This window comes from Microtus ochrogaster, linkage group LG8, assembly GCF_000317375.1.
Source record: "Microtus ochrogaster isolate Prairie Vole_2 linkage group LG8, MicOch1.0, whole genome shotgun sequence".
Lineage (NCBI taxonomy): Eukaryota > Metazoa > Chordata > Mammalia > Rodentia > Cricetidae > Microtus > Microtus ochrogaster.
This window is the reverse complement of record NC_022033.1, coordinates 9,782,453-9,796,883: the sequence shown is the minus strand read 5'-3', so window position 1 is coordinate 9,796,883 and position 14,431 is coordinate 9,782,453. Positions and strand designations below refer to the sequence as shown.

General features: G+C 50.1%; 1 protein-coding gene and 1 non-coding gene across 6 annotated transcripts in view; both read right to left on the bottom strand.

Moving 5' to 3' along the window:
* Sall4 (spalt like transcription factor 4) overlaps positions 1-14,431 on the bottom strand; it is a 17,949-nt gene that overhangs the window by 3,016 nt on the left and 502 nt on the right. Inside the window, exons 2-4 of one of the 5 annotated variants that reach the window (XM_005362832.1) lie at positions 13,344-13,348; positions 2,074-4,443; positions 563-843 (exon numbers count right to left, since the gene is read on the bottom strand). In XM_005362832.1, coding sequence (XP_005362889.1) covers positions 563-843; positions 2,074-4,443; positions 13,344-13,348 — 2,656 coding nt within the window. The remainder of the gene's footprint in view (positions 1-562; positions 844-2,073; positions 4,444-13,343; positions 13,349-14,431) is intronic. The other 4 variants (XM_026787245.1, XM_005362831.1, XM_005362833.1 and 1 more) reach the window with 4 other exon arrangements.
* LOC113457865 lies at positions 8,815-8,956 on the bottom strand. Its single transcript, XR_003378353.1, has one exon. It is a non-coding gene; the product is annotated as a small nucleolar RNA SNORA48 (small nucleolar RNA).

Genomic DNA, 14,431 nt, shown 5'->3' with positions numbered 1-14,431 from the left:
CACACAAAAAACAAGACCCTGGGTTCTCAGCAAGACACTAAATAAAAACTAGGTTTGGAGGCAGTCTGTCACACTAGCAGTCAGAAGGCACCAGCAAGGTCATGAGTTCAAGCTCAATGAGTTCAGGAGCCTGGAACACCTTTCTTCCCAAAACAAAAGCTTTATGCGCTGTTTGAGATGTAGCTGTGCTCTATGAATTCACTGTGCCGACTAGGCTGGCCTCAGAGATCCACTTGTGCTAGAATAAAGGCGGGACTACAATAGGTTTTCCCCTTTTCAGTGGTGCTGCGGCTGGAGCCCGGAGCTTGTAAATATTAACCCACCACTATGGCATTGTGCTGCACCCTAGCCCCTAACCCCCCTTTTTGGAAACTGGGTCTCACTATGTAGTCTTCGCTGGCCTGGGAACTTGCTATGTAGATCATGTTGGCCCTCCAACTCAAGAGAATCCCCCTGCTTCTGCCTCTGGGATTGCAGTGTTCAAAATTAAAAGGCCAAGACACCATAAACTGGTGGATGTTTTCTACCCATAGAGGCCACAGACCAATCCGTGAGAACCCACCTTCAGGTTGCCTTTAGTGGTGAAGGCTCTCCCACAGATGTTGCAGACGAAGGGTTTTTCACCTGTGTGTGTCCGCTCGTGGATCTGAAGGGCGCTGGCAGATGAGAAGTTCTTTCCACAGCGTGTGCAGCAGTGTTGCTTGGCCTGTCGGCGTGGCTGTGCTGCGAGCAAAGGTGCCATGCCTGAGGACATGCTGGAGGGTCCCACAAAGGTACCAGGAACTTCAACTTTGACATAGGTGGGCTGGGCTCGGAGAAACGTTGATGGGATGCTGGTGCGACCTAATGGGGAGAGATGGGAAGAGAGATCAACTTTTGTCATCTAACGGCCAACTCACTGTCTGAAACAAACCCTCCATGACAATCGTCTGCTAGGCGAGCTGAGTAGCTCACGTAGATCACAGTTCAGCAGCAGCTTGAAGTTTTTCAGTGTGTGTGTACATGTGTACACGCCGGTGTGGAAGTTCAACGGCAGCCTTGTTGTTCCTGTTAGCAACCAGCTCTTTGAGACAGGGTCTCTGAAGGATCTAGAATATCAGCAGGGGGGCTACTGGCCCACGAGCTTAGTGATCTGCCTTTCTCCCACCAGCTAACAGCGGTTACAAACACAGCATGTCTGGCCTTTTACATGGAGACCTGAACTCAACTCGGCAGCGAGTGCTTAATCAATCACCAAGCTCACCCTTTGAGTTCTTATTTACACAGAAAACAAAACTCACTTAGGAAAATTTGCCCTTTATGGTGTAAAGTATGGGTAACAGAAGTATGCGTGCAGGTAACATCCAAGTCGGAATAAGATATCATCTCAGCTACTTCACTGGGAAGTAGAGGCAGGAGGATCTGACTGTAGAATGAATTCAGGCTGGTATCCTCCCCAAACCTCTAAAAAAAAAGTCAGATATGGTGGTGCATGCCTTCAGTTCCAGCACTTAAGAGGCAAGAAGGCAGACTGATCAAGTCTGAAGTCATCCTGGTCTACATAGTGATACCCTATCTGAAAAGAAAAACATCAAAAGGATGAAGTCTGGAGGGCTGTACACCAGAGAAGGGGGGGGGGCTAACCTAGGTTAAAATCCCAGCAGCACAATGAAGTCACCATCACACCAAACCTAGGCATTTTCTGTGATTCTAATAAGGTATTCTGGATCAATGGACATCACCTGACACATCTAACATAGGTATTGTCTTCATACATGAACAGTTTCAGAACTGGACCCTCAGTTCAAGCAACTACTGCTTGATTTATTTTCTTGGCCCAAATAGTGCCTACTTCCTCAAATACCTACCCATGGGGTCAAAAGAGAAAAGAAAAAAAAAAAGAGACAACCCCAACATCCATGTTGTCCATATGACCCATGATAGAGTCTACCAGGTACTAAGACAGAGGCAATTATCTACCCAGAAGTACAGAATAGCTAATTGCCCTACAGAAACGTCAAGTTCAACCCAGGCTCTTTTTCTGGTGACCTCGAGCCCCAAAGGGACATTAAGTGAAATCCAAAGCTGCATCACCTTCCGTGTCAATGCGGCAGCTCTCGATGCCCTCGGCCTTGTTCACCTCAGGAGACCGGGACTTGACGCTTTCTGCTTGGCTATTGGCAGGAGACACCGCCTGGAAGCACACGGTTTCCGCGGCCTCTGGGCTTCGGCTCCGACATTCCTGCTCACCCACGAGTGAGGACGAGTCATTGGTCAGGCAGCTGTCACTCTCCACCGGGCCGTTTTCTCGGCTGCTCTGTCGCTGCAGGACCAGAGGGGGAGGAGCCCCTTTCCCCTGATTATCCAGGGAAGCCATCACAGAGAAGCCCAGAATGGGTGACACCAGGTGGGCACTGGGAACGGATGCGGAGACCTTGGCGGAGCCACCGGGGACATCCTGGGAACAGACGCCATCTGCTTCAATCCTTTCCACCGTGTCTTCCTGGCCAAGAGCACTGGCGTTGCCATTCTCTCCCATGACCATGGGCTCGGGACCGGTAAAGTCACAGGGGCTTTCTGGCAGGGGCGTGTTAGGGATCTGGCCGCCCATGTGCATGCGGATGTGTTGCTGTAAGAGGACGGCGTTGGTGAACTTCTTCTGGCAGATGGGGCACGAATGTTGTGTCTTTACAGCGGTGTTGTTGGTTCGGTGAACCCCAAGGTGTGTCTTCAGATTGCCTTTGGTGGAGAAGGCCCGGCCACAGACCTTACACTGGAAGGGTCTCTCCCCTGTGTGGGTCCGGTAATGCATCTTGAGGGAACTCTGACAGCTGAGTACCCGGTGACAAATGAGACACTCATTGGGGTCAGTAGTGGCCTTGTCAATGTTCTCCACAAGTTGCTGCAATTTCAGAGTCTCTGATCCTGACTCCGGGGTCCCACTCCCCTGGAAGCCCCCAACCCTTGGGGGAGTGTGCACCAGTCCCACCCCAAGTAGTGGAAGTCCCACCTCACTTTCTGCAGAAGGCCCTGGCTGCATGTCATTGGGCAAGGAGCCACCCATGAGGTCCTTGGGATTGGGCCCCTGAGGGAGCTTCTGAGGTAGCCCTATGGGAGGGGTTCCCAAGACATGGACAGGCTCGGTGTCTACAGAGAGACTCGATTCATCTACAGGGATGGGGACAGAGAGTGCATAGGGGGAGCCGGTGCCTGGTGTCACTTTGTCCTGGAATTCAGCAAACAGCTGCGGGTTTGCCTTCACCTGAGGGTGTCGATGGAAGTGTACCTTGAGGTTGCCCTTGGTGGTGAATCGGTGACCACAGACAGAGCACACGTAAGGTCTCTCTCCGGTGTGGGAGCGGAGGTGGATCTGCAGGGAGCTATCGGTCCCGAAAACCTTGCTACAGTACTTACACTTGTGTTTGCCGAGGATGGCTTCGTCCTTGGCCTTGGCATCCAACGCCGACGCAGAGATGTTTGGGGGCTTCCCCTTTCCTTTCTTGGACGGGTCGAGTGCCACAGTGGAGAAGGGGCTCTGAAGAAGCACAGAGCCCGGGGTCTGAGGTAGCAGGGCACTTGGAAGGCGAGACATGAAGTTGGGGAGAACCCGAGTTCCTCCATCAGGCTTCAAGGCGAAGGGCGGAAACCCTGAGGACAAGGAGCTGGCTGCAGAGGGGACACTGGCATGAGGTAGTTTGGCTGGTTTCAAGGCATCTAGAGACATGGCCGGGTTTGAGGATTTCTGGCTGAGCAGAGCCACAGCGGCAGACACCTGCTGGGATACGGACACCTGCTGAGACACATGGTTGCTTAAGGCCTTCAGAGTGTCCGCACCGGCCACTCCGGAGTGGAGGGCATGTGCGGCCCACATGTTCACCTGGACACGGATTTGTTCTGTAAGTTGGATCTGCTGGAGCTGCTGCTGCTGCAGACAAAGGATCTGCTCCAGGACCCACGGGATGCTGTGGGCAGCTGGCACGGGTGCTGCGGGGGCATCCACACTCCGCTGGTTCACTGCCACCTTGGTACCACGGAGCGCCTGCAGAGTCACGTTGGTGTTGGCCACTTTGCCTTTGGGTAAATAGCTTATGTCCTGGGGTGTAGGTGGCAGGGCATTCTCTGTCTTTAAGTACAGGATGGAGTCCGTGCCCAGCTTTTCCTTCGAGTCCCCAGAGTTGCTGCTGTTGTCTTGGTGACTGTCCTTATTACTTGGGCTGTCTGGTTGGTGGCTCAGGACACCTCTGGGGAAGTCATCTGAAGGCACTGGCCCCTCACTGTCGTTCATGATGAGGACAGGAGGGTTTTTAGTGCAACTTTTCTTGTGTTCCAGGAACTCAGAGAAACTGAAGAACTCGGCACAACACTTGTCGCAGATGTGGGTCTCGTCCCGCCGGGGGCGCTTCACCAGGGCCGTGTCCTCCATCATCGCCTCATTGCCATTTCCTGGGGAGTTCACTGGAGCACCTGTGCAAGGGGAGAAAAGAGTGAACGCTCTGTCCTGAAAGGGGGCGTAGAACGAAGTGACAGACAGACAGACAGGTCTCCATTATCACAGGTCTTGACTCATGAAGACTGTATGAGGGACCAAGTACTTACTTACGGTCTGAATGACCTAAAACAGGGTATAAGGAATTATGCCTCCCTAGAAGACACCACCAAGTCTCACACCCCATGCCTGTCAGGGTACACAACTTTGTCTAGATGAAGTCTTTATTAAGAGGCCCAGGCCGCCCCAAACCTGCTTTGTAGCTGAGGCTTGCTTTGAACTCCTAACCCTCCCTGCCTCTACTTCCAGAGAGGGCTGGGATTACAGGAGTCTGCTGAGAAACTATCTGAACACCAGTCAGAATGGCTTTGATTGAGAACACCAATGACGGATTATGCTGGAGAGGATGGAGTAAAGGAAACAGGGATGGGCATGGACGGAATCCAGGAGTTGTTGTGGGGAGTAGGGACTATATTATTAAAATAAATTGTACACGTGTCTGAAATTTTCAAATAACTAATAAATATGCTGTACCTGGCTGAAGTGATGACTCAGGTTAAGAGCATTTGCTGCTCTTGCAGGACTGCGGTTTGGTTCTCAGCACCCATGTGGCACCTCACAACCATCTTTAACTACAGTTCCAAAAAATCTGATGACTTCTTTTGACCTCTGAAGGCCCTAGGAAAGCATGTGGTGCATATACATACATGCAGGTGTGTGTGTTAATGAGTGTGTGGGTATAATATAAAACTGAGAAAGGCTTTCAAGGGGGTAACGGTAGATGTGTGGAAAGAAGATGCAGGCAAAAGGACACAGAAGTCATAAAAGAGGACAGAAAGCTATTTTTTTAGTTTTAACCTGCAGGGTTTTTTTTTTTCATTTTTAGTGCTGGATAATGCACAAGGATGCACTGGACAGTGAAAGGGTAAAGCCTTGAGCAAAGCTGCACAGCTTCAGAATGGACGTTCTGATGGCACAGTCAGTCACTGAGATTCATAGGGTTTCCTTAAACAACTGTGTGATGTTTTCATGTGAGTTAATAAGGTTAATAAGAATAAGGTGATTTTACTTAAAAAGATCTGTTCTATGGCTGGCATTTGTTGTAAAAAAAAAAAGAAAAAAAAAGAAAAAAAAAGGAAGGAAGGAAGGGAATTAACACCCAGGGCAAATGATGTCACCAAGAGACTTGGAGACCTGAACTTCAAAGTCACAGACTGGGAACTGGACAGGGTCTTTGGGGCAAACACATTAGGCTCAGTGTTTAGCATCACTCTAAGAGGAAGACTAGGGACCAGCAAGACAGTCACAGAGAATGGCGCTTCCTGAAGGCCAAGGAAGAGATGGAGTTGAGGGGCTTCACCAGAAACTACTGAAACCATCCATAGGAACCTTCAGTTTCCCAGAGCCTTGAGGAGGAACCCTGTCACCTCAGTTCCGACTTTCCAAACCTGTGAGAACGAGTCAAGGGCTGTCATCCGACCTGTAAAGTTACAGCAATAACCAACACACAGCTATTTTATTATAGGATCTTACTTTGTAGTCCAGGTTAGCATTGAACTCACAGCAATCCTGCCTTGGCTTCCCAGGTGCTAAGATTACAGTCGTGTGCCACTACTAGATGGTTAAACCAATCCCCATCGATCCCTGGAAAGGCCAATAGAGGGGGCTGGAGAAATGGCTCAGTGGTTAAGAGCACTGACTGCTCTTCCAAAGGTCCTGAGTTCAATTCCCAGCAACCACATGGTGGCTCACAACCATCCGTAAGGAGATCTGGTGCCCTCTTCTGGCCTGCAGGCACACATGCAAACAGAATACTGACAATACTGTATACATAATAAATAAATAAATATAAAATAAAGAAAGGCCAATAGAGGACAACCAATACTGAGGACATTGGAACCTGACCTCCTCCATGACCCAAGCAAAACAGAAGACAGGGGGCTGGAGAGATGGTTCAGAGGTTAAGAGCTGCTCTTCCAAAGGTCCTGAATTCAATTCCCAGCAACTACATGGTGGCTCACAACCATCTGTAATGATGTCTGGTGCCCTCTTCTGGCCAGCAGGCATACAGACAGACAGAATATTGCATAATAAATAAATATTAAAAAAAAAAACAGAAGACAGTAAATCACATTTCAACCCAGGCAATGAGCACCCAACATCCAGGGGTAGCAGAAGTTTAAAGGTGCTGCTAACAAGACAGCACCAATCCATCCCAGATTAGGCAAGCCTGTGCTATCAGGTACCTGGGAGGCTGAGGTAGAAAGATCATGAGTTCAAAGTCAGCCTGGGAGCTGGACCTTGAGGACCTTTAACCATAGCACTTGGGAGGCAGAGGCAGCAAGATCTCTAGGAGTACAAGACCACCTGGTCTACAGACTGAGTTCCAGGACAGCCAGGGCTACCCAGAGAAACCCTGTCTCCAAAAAAAAACAAAAAAATAAAGGGAGCCTATGGCCACGCTCCTCCATCTGCTGCCTTTCAATTTCTAGGCATTAAACACAGAAACAGAAGACTCAAGTTAGGAGTGTTCCACTTGGTCTTTTTCAATGTAGGACAGTGCAAAAGCAATGCCTTCAACACCTGGTGTCCGCGATTCTGAATCCTTTCTCCCACATGGATGGGTTTGATAGTGCAGTTCCATGCATGGAAATCAGGACAGCTTGAGGAACTGGTTCTCTCCTCCACCCCTGGGATCAAGAGATTGGACGAGGCCAATTGAATCTTAACCAGCTGAACCTAGAACATGTCTTCAATATTGTTTTCTGAGAGCCTCACAAAGGCCAGACTGATCCTCATCCTCCTGCCTCTTCTTCCCGGGTGCAGGATCTACACATTTGCGGGGGGAGGTTATGACAGAGTCAACTCTCGCACGCTGGAGAAGCACCTAGCACGGCAACCCAGCACAGCCACGGTTTTGACTGATGTGACTGCCAAGTTCAATCTACCACAGCCTTAATACAACTCTCAAGTGTTATTGATTTTGGACCAAGTGACAGGATGGTACATCATGAGGCTTGTGTAGCTTGAGGGAACAGACAAGACAATAGCCAAGGCACCAAGTCCCAAGTCCTGGATTTACACCTTAAGAAACGTTTATCAAGGGCCTGGAGAGATGGCTCACTGGTTGAGAGCACCAGTTGTTCCTGCACTGGACCCAAGTTCAATTCCCAGCACCCACATGGCAGCTCCCAACTGTCTGTAACTCCAGTTCCAGGGGATCTAATGCCCTCCTTGGACCTGTGGGCACCGCACGTACATCACACACCATACACACAGACACACACCCCTTTGTAAGGAAGCCACTCAAACTCAAAAGATTTTAAAAAGTCCCTACCTATAAATGTGATGCAACTAGGCCCTCAGCACAGAGGTCAAGTCAAGCCCCAAACATTACTCAGCAGGTTCCTTCCACACTGAGGAGGGGGCACTGGAGACATGTGTTAGGTCTTTCCTGGTACATACAAGTCCTATGACCACACTCTTCTCTCAGCAATACAGGGAAGACTAGGAGATAAAGGATCCGTTGACTAGGAAGCCTGGAACAAGAACACTTTAATCCCAGAACAAGAAAGGCAGGGGCAGATTCATCTGTGAAGTCCAGGTCACCAGGACAGTAAGGGCCAAGTAGAGAGACACTGTCCATTCTCTTCAAAAAAAAAAAAAAAAAAAAAAAAAACCCTGGGAAAGGCTTTGTTGGCAGGGAGCACAAAGACCATAATGTCTACAGGGAAGTAAAACTTTTGCCTCCTAGACAGGGTCTGATGGTCTGGGATAGAAAACAGTAGACCAGGCTGGCCCTGAACTCAGAGAGGCAACTGCCTCAGACTCTAGAGTGCTGGGATTAAAGGCTTGTGCCACTATCACCAAAAGGTCCAACCAGGGTGCAAAGGCTCCCAGTGAAGTCTGGGTCTCCGTTCGGCCTTCCCACATCACCCACTCCGGAAACCACTAGTGTCTTGCATAGACCATCCCCTTTCTTCTCCTCGGGCTGGGTCAAGTGTCCCAGACTGCCCTGCTCTCCAGCCCTGCGTCCAGATGACCTTAAAAGTCTGAGCTCCAGCTTCCAGCTCTCTGGTGCTAGAAAATGCTTGAAACACCACATCTAGTTTTAAGGTTTCTGAAAGGCTGAAGATGGACTCAACAGCTTAGCTTCACGCACGCTGGACAAGCAGTCTACCAAGAGGACCCCCATCTACACCCCCATCTGTCTTTATATGACGTTAACTAGACCACCTTTGTAGTCAGGCCTTTGACATACCCTTGAACCCATTTTGCAGATGTATATACACACACTTAGGCTCAGCAAGAACTAAGTAACCATATCTATTTCTTTCTTTTTTTTTTTCTTATGTGCCCTAGGCATGAAACAGCTTTGGCCACCAAGATAGGCATCAAGCTAGGATGAACAAAGGACTCCATCTGCTCTGTCCCTGGCTGATATAAGACAACACCACCACCAAGGTGTCTCTTTGCCCATTGCCAGGGACTGCACATCTATTTCTTAAGCTGCACCAGTTTCTGGGCAATTTCTCCATTTCTTGCGTCATTCCTCCTGACGTGTTAGCACGAGTGTTTCCTGACCTCGTACATACCAAGAACCAGACTCCCGATTCTAAAGAAGGCATTTGAAAATTCTGTTGAGACAAGGTCTTCTTTGCTCACTAAATAGCTCAGGCTGACCCCAAATTCCTGACAAGACTCCTGCCTCAGTTTCCCAAGTACTGGCATTTATTATAAGAGTGCACTACTCTAAAGCCGGGCGGTGGTGGCGCACGCCTTTAATCCCAGCACTCGGGAGGCAGAGGCAGGCGGATCTCTGTGAGTTCGAGACCAGCCTGGTCTACAAGAGCTAGTTCCAGGACAGGCTCCAAAACCACAGAGAAACCGTGTCTCGAAAAACCAAGAGTGCACTACTCTGGCTGGGCAGTGGTGGGTGGCACACACCTTTAATCCCAGCACCCAGAGGTAAGTGGATTTCTGTGAATTTGAGGCCAGCCTGTTCTACAAGCGCTAGTTCCAGGACAGCCAGGGCGGTTACACAGAGAAACCCCATCTCGAAAAAGAAAAAAAAAAAAGAAAAAAGTGCACAAGTGCACACCACACCCAGCTCTAAGGCAGCAATCTTAACCTGGAATCCATTAAGCTCACCTAAGATTTACCATTTCTTTCCGTCGGGGACATGAGTATTAACAGCACCTCAGACTCATACACCAGACTCTCCGAATGTTACCAGAGGGTGCTATGGCTCTTGCACTTTCTGGGTAACTGAGGCAGTTGGCTGGCAGATAGGATACCAGGCCTGCCATTTTATTAAAAAAAAAAAAGGGTACACGTGACTGAAATAGTCCCCTAATATCGGTAAGGGGGAGGACCCTGTAGACACCAAAGCCAGAGGTTGAGAGGGTCCTATCAGTTACTACCAACGCACCCTCTGGTATGACCCCCACCCCCACACTGGGTAGGAAGGGCTCTCTCCCACTGAGCAGTGTCTCCAACCCCCAAACTTTAATCTCCAGGATTTAGCGTACCCACCTGCAATGCAAATACTATGTAAATAGTTCTGGGACTGCATTGTGTAAGGGAGAAACAGCCAGAAACAATAGCCAGCATGGGGTCATCTTTGCCACGTTCAAGAGTCTTGAGCGGGAGAAGATAAGGACTAAATGTCTGTTCGCTGGTCACTGCACTTTGCTCCCTAGAATTCTGTGCCCTCTCGGCATTCGGCTGAGAAGGGGTCTATGACACAATCCAGGAGGATCCCCCAGTGATAGACAGGCAGGATGCCAACTGCCTTCACTACTGTATACACAAGCCCCAAAGCCACCTCAGCCCCTCTTCCCTCCTGCCTGGCCGCTCACGGGACCAGCAACACCCACCTAAAACTGCAGCCTAAAACTGTTTGCTTAAGCAGTAAAAAACCACCTTGGCCATACCACTGTAGGCAAATAGTGGGACCAGTATCTGCAGGAGGAGTATCTGTCAGGAACAACTGCTGGCTATGCTTAAGTTAGCCTGAAGGGAAGGAAAGACAAAGTCCACAGGGAGAGCGCCAGCAAGCAGGGCTTCCATCCCCCACCCCGAATTTGAGGAATGTTATCTCTCCAGCATCTAGTTATCCAGTAAAGTTGGAAGAATGCAGTAAACCCAGCAGGGGTCTTAGATTCAATCTCGGGCCAGATGGATGGAAAATACCCTGACTATTGTATAGGAAGAAAGCTAATCAGCCAGGAGGCCAATCCCTGGCCAGAGACACTCAAACAGTTAAAAAATAAAATAAGATCTGTATATCTCGATAAAAGCCTGGCGACTCAGGTTTTGCTTATCTGTTACCGGTCCTGTATTAGAAGAATGACAATGAGCAGCTTACCTAAGGAACCCGGTATCTCAGGCCCAGCCCTACCTCCAGGATAAGTGCTTACCAAAAAACAAAAAGGAATTATGTCTCTGGGTATTATTGACCCAGCTGTAAGGGCTTTAAAAAAAAAAAAAAACTTGTTTCACATAGCAAAGCTTTGAAATCTACATGGAGAGGTAGAATCTGACCTAATATTATGCCTCTAGTTAATCAAAAAATCCACAAAAATTAAAAGCAGTCATGGATCAAAGTTCAGGGGCCCCATGGAAAAGATTTGAAATGGTAAAGAGGGAGCCACAGGAATGGTCAAGACAGTTGCCACCACATCTACAACCAGAGTCAGATCAGCTAGCCTACTCCACATGCACCTCGTGGCAGCACATAAGAGAAAAATATTTCTTAAGTGAGGGAGACCCTGTCCCCTCCTGCCTCAACTAGAACAAGCTTGCACACACCAAAAAGCAGAGGTCTGTCTCCATCCTCTCCCACAGCTTTAATACATCCAGGTGTATCTGTTAAAAATAGTACAGATTAAAGTGATAATGGTTAGTAACCTCCTGAATTCAACTCCTTTCTTTTCAAATCACATGCCCCCGAGAAATGAACCCAAATTGTTTTAGTTCTGAGTTGTTTCCTGGGGGTCCCTTCCTCCACAGCTTCTAAAGGCAATTTGAAAAGTCAAGGGGGGAGGCTGCCTAGAGTGGCAGATGCTTCCAATTCCAGAAGTTGGAGGCAGAGCCAGGAACATCACATCACAACTCTGGAGGAAGCTGGGATGGTTAGGGCCACGAAGATGCCGTGGCTACCCAGACAGACCCTGTGTGGAGGAAAAAGAAAAAGGAAAATGGCCAAGCCAAATCAGTTTCAAGCACTAACCATGGTTGCCTCTCACAAAGGAGACCATCCCATCACCAACTGCTCTGGGACCATCAACAAACACCCCCATGGATTCAAAGAAACACCAACTGCTCTGGGACCATCAACAAACACCCCCATGGATTCAAAGAAAGCTAGAGTCAAGTTGGAGGAAAACCACGGACCAAGCCAACTTCCCAGTGGGTAAACTTCCAAAGCTACTTCAGTATTGAGAATGAATGCCAAGTCCCAGCCTGGGGTCTGGCACACAGCATGTTCCCGTTTCTAAAACTAGTATAAACACCTTGATAAAGTCTCCGATCACACTCCCAATACACAATCATCTTCTATAACACATTTTCACTGCCAGTGTACACAAGTACCCAAAGCTGGCTGGGCGGGTGAGGGATAATACCCCTAGACAAGGCTACACCCAGAATGGAATGCTGACTGTCTGCCATATCTTGCCAAAATCCTTTTCTCCAAAATCTCATTTGACACTTTACATCCAAAAGGCGGAAATGCTAACCATGCCTCAGCTGCCCAAAATGTTCCCCCAGCCCTCTACTAAGATGGGAGCCTGCTAACCCCCCATCGCCAATGACAAAGTATCGTTTACTGGCGGCTGAGCATCATTGAGGGTGAAGGAATGCATTTTACATGCAATTTAATGAATAAAAAAGGTCGTGTGCAAATTACAGCCCCCTCCCCCTTTGGGGAGTTCTAAATTCGTTTGAAACTTAACTAAAGCCCAGCACAGGCAGGTCAATAGATGCTGGAAACTGGAGCTAAATTACTAAAAACCTGGGAATCGTAATAGCTGAAGGTTGTAATCCAGTTTAGCACAAAGGGCATTTGAAACCCTTTTGAGAAAATGCTAATTTTCCTTTAAGTACTGTGAGCCCCCTCTCCTCGACCACCTGCGGATTTTTTGATCTGCTAATTATTGCCCGGATTTCATTTTCTTAGCTCAAAAACTGCATTCTCCAATGAACTGACCAAGAGAGATCTAGAAGCTTCGCGGTATAGATTATAATCTAAATTTATCGATACTGAGCCTGATCCCAAAATGCAATCATTAAAAATAAAGTAAAAAGTTCTTCCCCAAGCCACAAGGGGAAAGAGGGCTCCCCAAATCCTTTCTAAGAATTCTTGGCGAAGACTCCCAGGCACAGGAAGGTAGGGATCCCGCAGAGATTCCCCGGGTGCAGATCTCGGGACCCAGCTTGCGTCACTCACCAGGTGTGTGCCCCTATTCGCACATGACCGGTCTCCAGAGGGCGCCCGAGCGCTAAGTGGCGGGGCTCCGACCACGGGTGATCCGCAGAAAACGCTTCCCAAACCGAGGTGGCAGCGCGCGCCCAGCGGCCTCAGGGCGCAGCCAGGTTAAGCGCGACTCCAGCCAGCGAAGATTTCGGGAGGCCCTTCAGTAGCAAGCTACCCCTCCATACCCCCAAAAAGTCAACCATCACCCAAAGCCAAAAAAGGAAAAAAAAAACAACAAAACCCCCCACACTAGTATGCACTCACCCCCAATGGAGGTGGGGGGGATGGGAGGTCAGCTCAGGACCAGGGGAGGGGTCAGGGACGGGAGCTCGCCCCTCCTCTCCCGAGGAAGCAGGCGGGCTTAGGGTTAACCCTTTTGTTCCAGGTGGACCAGGCGACCCAGCCTCTCCTCGGTCCGCCCCCCCCACACCAGCTCTCCTGGCCAAGGCACAAAGAGTTCATCCCCCAGCTGCAGGGCCCTAGGATGTGGGATGCTCCGACACCCCAAAACTCACATCCGCTCCCTCGACCAAGTAATGACCTTCCATTTGCCCTGAGGGGGAAAAAAATCAGCTGGGTGGGTCACTGAACTTTTGATAAACTCGTAAAGTTGCGGGGAAGTAGGATCGCAAGCCCGAAAAAGCAGGAGCGTCAGAATGGAGCGCGCAGAGTCCGCCGCTGCCGTGTACCGCCCACCAAGCGCGGAGAGCTGTAATCTGGCGGGAGACCCAGGGGGACCCCCTCCCCCCACGTTCCCAATTTCTCCGGCGACAGTCCGGCGGGTAGGGGCGAGGGGCTGGTGGAGAGCGGCTGGGAAGGCGCTCACCCGCAACTCGGGCCGCGCCGAGGTCCTGAACTCCGCGGAGGCGCGGGCCGGGTCAACCCCAGCCCGACCTCTCCCCTTTCACCTCCCGGCGTGTGCTGAAGCCATGCTGCCTGAGGGGTCCGTGCAATAAATAAATAAATAAATAAATAAAAGAGGGTGCGTTCCGGCGGGGGTGACCATGCACCCGCCACCCGGGCCCCGGCCGGCACCCTCCCGCTGGCCGCGGTTATTTTTAGATAGTCGGAAATCAAAGATGGCTGGAGGTCAGGCCCCGAAAGGTTAGGGCGAGGATCGGCAGCAGGCGGCATAGCCCCCGGGGAAAGGCGGAAAGCAAAAAAAAAAAAAAAGTAAACGAAATACCTAAAATTACTAAAAAATAAAAATAAAAGCTTCCAACAGAGCTAAACCGAGTAGCCTCCCCCGCCCTCTGTGCTGCGCGGGTGGCCCGCACCCCAGCCTGGGGGTGGGGAGAGGTCGCGCCCCCTCCCCCCACTCTGCCTGGGAGGGGCGCGTACAACAGATCGCCCTCCTGGGGGGGTACCCTAGAGGTGCGCCCCTCCTCCTAGAGGCCCCCAAGGGGGTGGAAGAGAGGGTGGGAAGACTTGGGGGTCTCTTTCTTTTAAAAGCGGCTCGACCGGAGAGGGGAAAAGGCAAGGCTAAG